Source organism: Orycteropus afer, unplaced genomic scaffold (genome assembly GCF_000298275.1).
Source record: "Orycteropus afer afer isolate SDZICR_OR568_19922 unplaced genomic scaffold, OryAfe1.0 scaffold00051, whole genome shotgun sequence".
Classification (NCBI taxonomy): Eukaryota; Metazoa; Chordata; class Mammalia; order Tubulidentata; family Orycteropodidae; genus Orycteropus; species Orycteropus afer.
In genome coordinates, this window is record NW_006921638.1 from 4344762 (window position 1) to 4354306 (window position 9545).

Genomic DNA, 9545 nt, shown 5'->3' on the forward strand with positions numbered 1-9545 from the left:
CACTGGAAAAAAAAGGAGAAAGAAGGAAGAAAGGAAGGAGGGAGGGAGGGAGGGAAGTCTCACTATCAATTTTGTACGAGGTATCAAGATTTCTGAGTAATAGTCCCTTCAGATTTGACTAGACAGATAGTAGAAAAGGGAGGAGAATGGGGAGAGCCACAGACAGAATCGTTTTGTGTTTCTATGCATCTGGAGAACACAGAATGAGCTCAAGATGTGCAAACTGCCTTAAACAATATATCTTTACTACTTCCAAGCAATGCTCAAATAGAGGAGTGTTATCCTGAAAATAACTTCAAGTTCCCCTGTTGTCATTGACACTTGGGATACAGTCTTCCCATTTGTCTTCTTCCCATTGGCAAATAATCAAAACTATTATTATATTCTTTGACTCTTTGTATTTTGCAAATATTGTAGTATTGCTACTTTGGCCTCATTTTGGAAGGTAATGAAATATTATTTTCCATGAGACAGGCAAAGAAGTTCTGGTGGTACAGTGGTTAAAGCATTTGGCTACTAACCAAAAGTTTGGCAGTTTGAACCCACTAGCCACTCCAGCTCCCTGGGAGAAAGAGGAGGCAGTCTGCTTCCATAAAGATTTACAGACTTGGAAACCCTATGGTGCAGTACTCCTCTGCCCTATAAAGTCACTATGAATCAAAATCAACTTAATGGCAGTGGGTTTGCTTTTTGGTTTTTGGTGACCCTATGCGCAATAGAACAAAACACTGCTCAGTTCTGCACAATCCTTACTATGTTTGAGCCCACTGTTGCAGCCACTATGTCCATCTCGTTGGAGGTTTTGGTTACTTTGTGCCGCTCAAACAGAAATGCCACAGGTGGATGGCTTTAACCAAGAGGAGTTTATTCTCTCAGTTCCAGAGGCTGGAAGTCCAAGCTCAAAGTGTCAAGCTCTAGGGGCTAGGTTAAAGCCCCTCGACCCTGGGCTTCAGCTCTGCCTCTTGCTCCTGGTCCAGTGGAGCTAAGGTGTCTCTTCACTCAGGCAGCTGCTGCTGCTAAGGCTGACAAATAAAATGCCACAGTCCCAATATTACCAGACAACACAGTTCAAATCACTAGTTCAAGTCCAGAGATAACCCAAGATTGGCAAGAAACATGGTAGGCTACTAAATGAAGACTCAACTACACACAGTCTAAGTGTTCCAAAAAGCTGCTAGATCATTCCCAAAGCTTCACCTTATAGACCGGAAGCAAATCACATCCCTAAGGCAGCTACTCAGCTGCTCCAGCAGATTCCACCATGGAGGTGATTACCAGTCCCATCATGGAGAATGACTACAACCAGCTGCCCCGCCACTCAAAACCAGGCCCAGCCAAGTTGACACATAACCTTTACTACCACAGGGGTCATCTTCTTTTTTGCTGACCCACTACTTTACCAAGCATGATACTCTTTTTCAGTAACCAATGCTTCCTAATAACATGTCCAAAGTACGTGAAATAAAATTTCATCATCCTTGCTTCTAAGGAGCATTCTGGCTGTACTTCTCTTCCAAGACAGATTTGTTCCTTCTTCTGGCAGTCCATGGCAAGCCTCTACAGTACAGCAAATTGACAGATGAGTGGTTTGGTTAAGGTAGGGGTTGACAAGTTCACATACTCAGTTACCACCAAGCTCAAGAAAACAGAAACTTACCCACAAATCACTATCAAAAGAAGGTACAAAATTAAGGTAAGTGCCATATCAATTTAAGACTGAAATAATCAAGGGAAAAGGGTACAAATTCTATGTATAATTAACCAAGCTAGCTAATCTCGCTTGGCAAACAAGCACATGAGCTCTGAATTTGAGCCAAATCAACGGCTCCTGGCAATCTGCCCAAGCTGAATTCCTTAGTCTGGCTCATAAAATGACTTGTCTGTTGTATTTACAGTTTCAGTGCCTCTGGATTCAGCTACCCGCTGGGCACCCCTGGCAGTGGCTCAGCAGAATACATCTGAACCATCATTACTGTCAGAGCATGTGCGTTTGACAAACACTAGAGAAAAATGACACCCATTTCTTAGAGCAACGCTGGTTCACAGCTATAAAGTGCTGCTACAAAGGAATTATCAAAGCTGTTGAAGTAATTAACAAAGAATAGCAATCTCTATTGCATTCACCTGCAAACTGCTCCTTCTGTATCCAATGGGCAAGGGTCAAATGTCACTTAATTTACCCAATGCCACAAAGGTAAGGCAAAGCCACTGCCAAACTGAGAGCATGTGGTCCAGGGGCCAGCTTCTCGCAATGCTGGGTGCATGGGGATCCTTCTCAGATGTGCTCTGCTCATTATGGGTGGGGTACAACTTGACCCCACCTTTAAGCTTCTGCAGAGAAATCTTCCATAGGTGGTGTGTTTTCAGAAAGGGATTATGAAAGGCAAGACTGATTTTATATATGTGTGTGTGTGTGTGTGTATATATGTATGTATATATATGTGTGTGTGTATGTATACACACACACACACACACACATATATGGAGTTTTTCTAGACAGTGTCATCAGAAAGGAAGAATTTATAAACTTTGTTTGAGTGAATAAGGTCAAGGAAAATCACTTGTGACATCCAAAAGCTGAATGCACAGATTAAAGAATTCCATTTTAAGTCAGAAATATATTTAAAGTTCCCAAATAAGACACTGATGCAAATGAACTAACCTACAACCCCTGTGCCCTAGTCTACCAGACTCTGTGTAACCCCAGCAATCCCTCCCCATTAAAGCCCCTTGTCAGGCCCAATGGAGTCTCTGGGTGGTACAAACAGTCAACTACTAACCAAAAGGTTGACAGTTCAAACTAACCCAGATGTGCCTCAAAAAAAGGCCTAGAAGTCTGCTTCTGAAAGGTCACGGCCTTGAAAACCCTATGGAGCACAGGTCTACTCTGAAATACATGGGGCACCACAAGTCACAGTCAACTCAAGGGCAACTGGTTTGGTTGGGGTTTTCCTCAGTCCCAATATGTACCCCAAGTCCTTCTCAAGATTCTGCTTAAGGCATCGTTTCCCATATACACAAACAACTTATTAACTTCTGAATGATTAAGAGATTGGATAGATGCGATTTCTGATATACCTCTCTAGCTCTAAAACCTGTACTTATTAAAACTCTGTTACTTCATTTTAAATAAAATAGAGAAATGAGAAACTCCAAAGAAAGCAAGCAGAAATGACTAATGAGTATAAAAGTGGGCTGTTTAATCAGAAAAGGAGAAAGCACAAATTGGTGACAACTATTTTACCCCACTCAGCTTACTTTTCCAGTTGGGTTTATAATCACTTTCAACCGCCGTCCCCCCATCCATGTGCAAGTCTACTACAGTGTCAGGCAGTGTGAATGAACATGTTAAATAGATACTCCCTGATTTCCATAGTCGCTGAAGCAGATAAGGTAGCGGTGGAGTGGCCCAAAATTGAACAAAATAAATTATAAATTGAACAGATACACACAACTACCTTCTTTGTTCCCAAGTGTCATTTAACAAAGTAGACAAAGAGCACTATGAAAATTCACTCACTGGTAGGATTTTCTTCACTGTTAGTAAGACTGTATTCTACCAATTATTTACTTGGGGTAACTTTCATCCTCCAGGTTCTCTAAGAACTGAACATGGGCCTCAGCAGCCATGTTTATGACATGTGATTCTGCATACCCCTCTACCCCATCCCAGCAAAGGATGACAGGACCCAGACCCAAAGTGAGCCAATCAGACTTTCTCCTAGGGAACAAAACCAGAGATTCTGCAAAGTTAAAAAAGCCTTTGCTGACTTATAATTGAAGGCTGTGGCAGCCATTATAATGCAGCCCTCTCTAGCCCTGTGCATGGAAAAGCAGCCAAAGCTGGACTGAAAGGAGAGAGGAAGAGGAAATAAAGAAGACAAGCAGGGAGACTCAAGGAAGGAGGTTATGAAGCTCCAGAGAAAAGGACTAACACAACCAGCTGTCTTGGACGCTAACTACTTTCTGGTTCTTAGTTCCTGGCTCCAGTCTTCTGTGAACCCTAATTGCATTTCCTACACTTGGGTCCTGGGAAAAATTCTGATCTTCACAGTACATTATCACATTTTTGCCTAAAGTAGCTTACAACCAAGAGCCTCCACTGAGATAAGCTCCATTAAATAGTGAATATTTCTGATTTACAAGAGAAGGGTGGGCCAGAACTCTTATTGCTCAACAGTAGAGGAACAAACCCACCGAACACATCTTGCATCCCATTTTGTTTTATTCATAACCTTTTTGCTGTTTTATCATTCCTCAGTCTATTTGTTCACACTACAACCCTCACAAGGCCACATTAAGGCACATAAGGGCCCTAAACTTTGATAATCTGTGGTGCCCCCTCTTCTGCTTACTCACACATTAGAATGGGATGTGTGAGTTATCTATCTATCTATCTATACACACACACACACATGTATGTGTGTGTGTGTGTGCCTTAGCTAGCCACGATGTAACTTCTTTTTAAATGTGATTACAATATTAGCAAGTGAACGCAAAAGAGGCAGAAGTTGCTTTTCCTTGTGTCCTGTCTGCTTGGTATGTTATAGGTCTCTGCTTTAGACATCTGGTACCCCTCTTTTATTGATGCCCTAAAGCACATACTTACCTTGCTTATTGGGTAATCTGTCCCTGTTCATAACCTCATAGTCTAAAAGTACTCCAGAACAAAGACTCTGTAGTCAGTCAAAACTGAGTTAAAAATAACTCACTGCCCTAGAGTCAATTCCACTCATAGCAACCCCTCCTTGGATTTCCGAGGCGGTATCTCTACAGAAGTAGATCGCTCAATCTCCCTTCCAAGGAGTGGCTGCTGGGTTTGAACTGCCAGCCTTCTGGTTAGCAGTCAGATGCCTTAGGCACTACGCCACCAGAGCTCCACCAGAGCTCCCAAAAACCTCAAATTTCAGCCATATAACATTTATGAAGGCTCAGAATTCTAAGAATTTTATTACATTATGTAATAAATGAATATTAATAATTATTCAATGACCCCTCAAAAAAAAGCTTGAATGTATTATTAGCCCTCATTTTAAAACTTGATGAAAACCAAGCAACTTGCCTAAAGTCACAAGGCACTAGTAATTCTAAGTCCAAGCCCCTAAACCCTAAGATAAACTGCTTCTTACTGACTTATGACCTTGGGCAAATTATTTTATTTGACCAATTTGCTAAATATTCATTAAGACAGTATTTGTAAAGTGATTAGCTAAGTACCAGAACACAGATTAAAGAGCTCAATAAAAGTCAGTTACTGTCACTACCTTCATTTGTACTGACCAGGTCGAAAATGTCAAACTAGTGTGTCTACAGTGTGCTGCTTCAAGCAGAAGTACTTTTAGTTCTATAAATTGCACGTTCTCTGGAAAGTAGCCATTTTCAAGAACTAAGGCAGTCAAAGCAAAAGGAACAAATTATGACCAATATTTATCTTGGATATGGTCTAAATTCTTTAAGAGACTGACAGATAAGAAATTCTTTGAGAGCCTGAAAGCAATAATCACGCTTGATGTTAGGGGGCGCCATACTGCTGCACATTATAGGAAACTCCGTCCCCAGAGGGTCTTCAGCACCCTTTGATTCTTCTGCAACAAGATGGTGGTAGGTAATTTCTGACCAGTTACAACTTTTTTTGTGGGCAGCAGTCTTCTAAAATTTCTTTCTATATTCATCCACAATTTCAATCTGAGATCCAATATTGTGTACTTGATGTATTCCCAATGCTTTTGCTATCACTTCACTGAGATAAAGGGCATTATTACATTACTCAATGACCTTCAAAAGTCCAGCAAAAAACAAAAAGTATCTAATGAGGATGAATGTATTAATGAATAAGTATAACTCCAAGAAATTAACAAAAAACCATTTGGTCTAAAATAAGTGTATATATTGGCAGTTGTGGAAACTGGATGACGGAAGTTCCTAACACCATCCTCTCTATGTGTATTTATGTCTATTTGAAAACTTCCATAATAAAGAGTTATAAATTTTAAAAATAAATTTACAAAGTTTGCCTTTTAAAAATGTAGTTTTTACTGAAACCTACTTGAAGGGTGCAGCAGGAAACCAGGTCCATATTACTACTTTGGGAAACAGCCTTGGTTGAGGAAAGAGAAGCAATTAAAGAAGGTTAAATAAAGATGAAACTAATATAAATCATGTAGAAATGGAATGTGTTTCAACAATACTTTAATAATGAGCTTCAAACAAGAGACCCAAGTCCTGAAGACATCACTAAGGAGACTGCTTTATATAAACAAATTAGCATTATTATGTTTTTACTATAATAATTGTTTGCTACAATCTTCTCCGACATTTGTTTCTAGTCAGGGAATATCTCAGTGTAGAGGGGATTCATCTAAAGGAAAAGAGAACTTTGTCAAAACAGCCAAAAAGGAAAGCTGGGTATAGGCAGATGATGCTGAAACCCATCTCCTCAGTGGAAAGATGAATTTTCTGACTTCAGTAACAGTCACCTTCTGAAAGGGTTAACTGCAAAGTTATTTTTTTTCCACTCAGAAGATAACCCATTATTGAAGAAGCCTATCTAGAGAATTTTTTTTCCTTACCTAGAGTTACGTAGTGCCTTTCATTCAATTTGTCAAGTTAATCTAGTCTGAAACTCTATCCTAACCATTAAGCAAAGCTAAATAGCAATATTTAACTTTCAAATACTAGTGATTGCTTTTTACCAAATAATTCTGACTTCTGTTCCTAGAATGTTCAGAGGAAAATTCCTAACACCTGAGACTAAGAGAAATTTTAAAAACTGATGGTAATGACCATCTGGAATGACAAGATGGTAAGAAGCCACCTTGTCATTCCAGGTTGAACCTATAGGCACCTGTGCCATGATGAACCTAACCCAGCCCAGGAGACAGGTAAGGTTTAATACAAAAACAAAGCCATGCAAAAGACAAATGACTTTCTAATCCACCAACAAAAATGATGGAAGAAAGGCAAAGAAACACTATAACCACAATCTTCTACAGGTTCAGCAACTCCAAATTTTACCAAAACCAAAGTAAAATTTAGAAAGCAGCAGTTTCTTCAAAGAAGATCTACTGTATTTGCATATGATTACTAATGATGCTTTCAGATAGTCTGAGACTTTCTGACTTGAAAGGTGTACAGCAATCTATTTCTCTACTATTCCATTCACTCACCTCGACCTGTATGTCTATGCATTTCAAGTCTTTACACTCAGCCTTTATTAAGAGCTTATGAGACAAATAAGCCAATGATGGCTTATTTTCTCACAGAATTGATCTTAAATTGAGAAATCTTACATACACTTTTAAAGAAAGGTACATAGGTGAATCTTCACTTTCCTCTCATGGCTGGTATGCTTTGCCTCATTGTGTTTCAGTTAAAGTTTTCTATACTTCTGAGAAGTTCCCCTGGTCTAATCCACAATAATAATAATAATAAAACAGATCCCTCAGAATTGCCCCTGGAAAAATGGGCTGAGTTATCATTTGAAGAAAGACTGAGTAGCTAGGCTATCCCCAAGTAATGTTCATACAACCACATCATGGTACCAACACATTCCAATATTTCTGCCAATCTACCTGTATGTGGCTCCAAAATGAAATACCACCCAGGGAGTCACTTCTGACTACATGAACAAAAACATCATTAACATCGTTTTTTTCTCTGGTGGTACCTGACTGCTTACTTCCTCATGGATTTCACCTCAATTTATAATTAGGAAAAGGAAGGTGATGGTGTACCGCCGGGCACCAGGAGAAAATTTCCAACTTAAGCAGATGGTCTTACAGTGTCTTGTGTACAACATGCCAACAGCAGCACTCAGAGGTGACCAGAAGCTGATCTTGAACTTTTTACGGAGGAGTTCTACCCTTTCACTTGCCCAATTCTTCCCACACCTGCTGGACGAATTTCACAGACCAACTCCCACACTGCAAGGTTATACAAGTGTCTCCAGAATTCTTTAAGAGTGCTTTTGTGGGAATACCACCTAAACACAATGAAAAAGTATTAGGTGACTTTAAAGTAGTCACAAACACAATGTTTCTAATACCCTTTTTTTCGTTTTAATCTTTGAGAAACTCCATCTCTTGAAATGGGAGCAAAAGCCACAGCTAATTTGAACCACCCACCAGAGACATTATTCTAAAGTCAACAGGTCATTACAATTACCTACCTGAGCCCCTAAATGAACCATCTCGCAAAAGAGCTGGGGGACAAACCTGACTGACTTCTTGGTTAAAAACTAAAGCTCACTTGCAGCCCTGCGAAAGCGGCGGACAATGATTCCCGAAAGCCCGCGGTCTTCGCGGGCATCAGTCGCGGCGGGACGCCCGCGCCGTCCTACCTTGGACCTCTCCTTGACGTAGTATTTGCCCAGCCGGCTCCCGCAGTAGAGGACTAGCCTGTCGATGAGGGACAGAAGGAAGCTGATGGCCTCGCAGCCCTCCTCGTTGCCCCCGATCCACGTGATCTGGTCGCCCCGCAGGTGCCGCTTGGAGACGCCGGCCCGCGGCCCAGCCAGCTGGCCGTCTCGCAGGGCCCCGTTGCAGTGCAGTTGCTTAACGCGCTCCAGGACGCAGTCACCCACCACCTCTCCCAGGAAGTTGTCCAGATAGCAGAAGCCGACCTCATGCAGACAGGGCACGATGTACTCCAGGGCGATTTTCTCCAGGTCCAGCCTCATGATGTGTCCCAGGGGCATCTCGCCCACAGAATCGAGATCGGGGACCCCCAGCGTGCACCCCGGGAGGTGTCGACCCAAGCGCGAGGCACTGGAAGCGTGGCCGGGGATTCAGCTACCTGCCGTGGCCACAGTCCCCGAGCCACCGCAGCGCCAGGGAGAGGGGAAAGTTGCTTGCAACTCTGGAGACTGGGCGTCCCGTGCAGCGACCAGAAAGAGTTGTGCGGGACTCCACGACCCAGCGCCGGACTAATCCAGTAAAGAGTGGGAGGGCCCTTTTTGGAGATGCGGAGCCACCAACGCGGAGGCGGTCGGCGACCGAAAGAGGCTGAGGTCCGGCCCAAGAGCCGGCCAGACGCGGCGCGTCACGGACCCCGCCCCGGCCCCGCCTCCAGGACAGCCCTCTCCTCCCCCACCCCCGCCCCGGGCCTATCACCCCCGCCCCTTCTCCGCCCCCAAGGCTAAGGATCCAGGCGAGCCGGGCACCCGCCCTGGTTAGCTTTGAGGGGACCTGGAGGACAGACTGAATGTTTAGAATGGTAGCAATTTGCATATTGTTTTGCTTAAAACCCATAACAAACTTAAAAACCTGGATCCCAACTCTGAAAATGCAAATGTAATCAACAGCACAGTTTACTGACACATTCTGGGGATAGTGACCTCACAGACTTTTGAATAAAATAATAAAGCCAGGAACAAGTATACATATTAAACAGTACTCTCATTCTTAGCTTCATCTGATGCCTTTCGTTATTCCTCTTTCTTCTGCTGTTTGGCACAAGTTAGGAAATTAAAGCCAGATAGATTGGGAGGAATCCAATTCTAACTAACTTTAACAATTAACAAACATTTTCCTAACCCCTCCTATGTG

General features: G+C 42.3%; 1 protein-coding gene across 1 annotated transcript in view; it reads right to left on the minus strand.

Moving 5' to 3' along the window:
- EGLN3 (egl-9 family hypoxia inducible factor 3) overlaps nucleotides 1-8695 on the minus strand; it is a 29800-nt gene extending 21105 nt beyond the window's left edge. Inside the window, exon 1 of the mRNA XM_007938537.2 lies at nucleotides 8339-8695. Coding sequence (XP_007936728.1) covers nucleotides 8339-8695 — 357 coding nt within the window. The remainder of the gene's footprint in view (nucleotides 1-8338) is intronic.
- Between the last annotated feature and the right edge of the window lie 850 nt (nucleotides 8696-9545).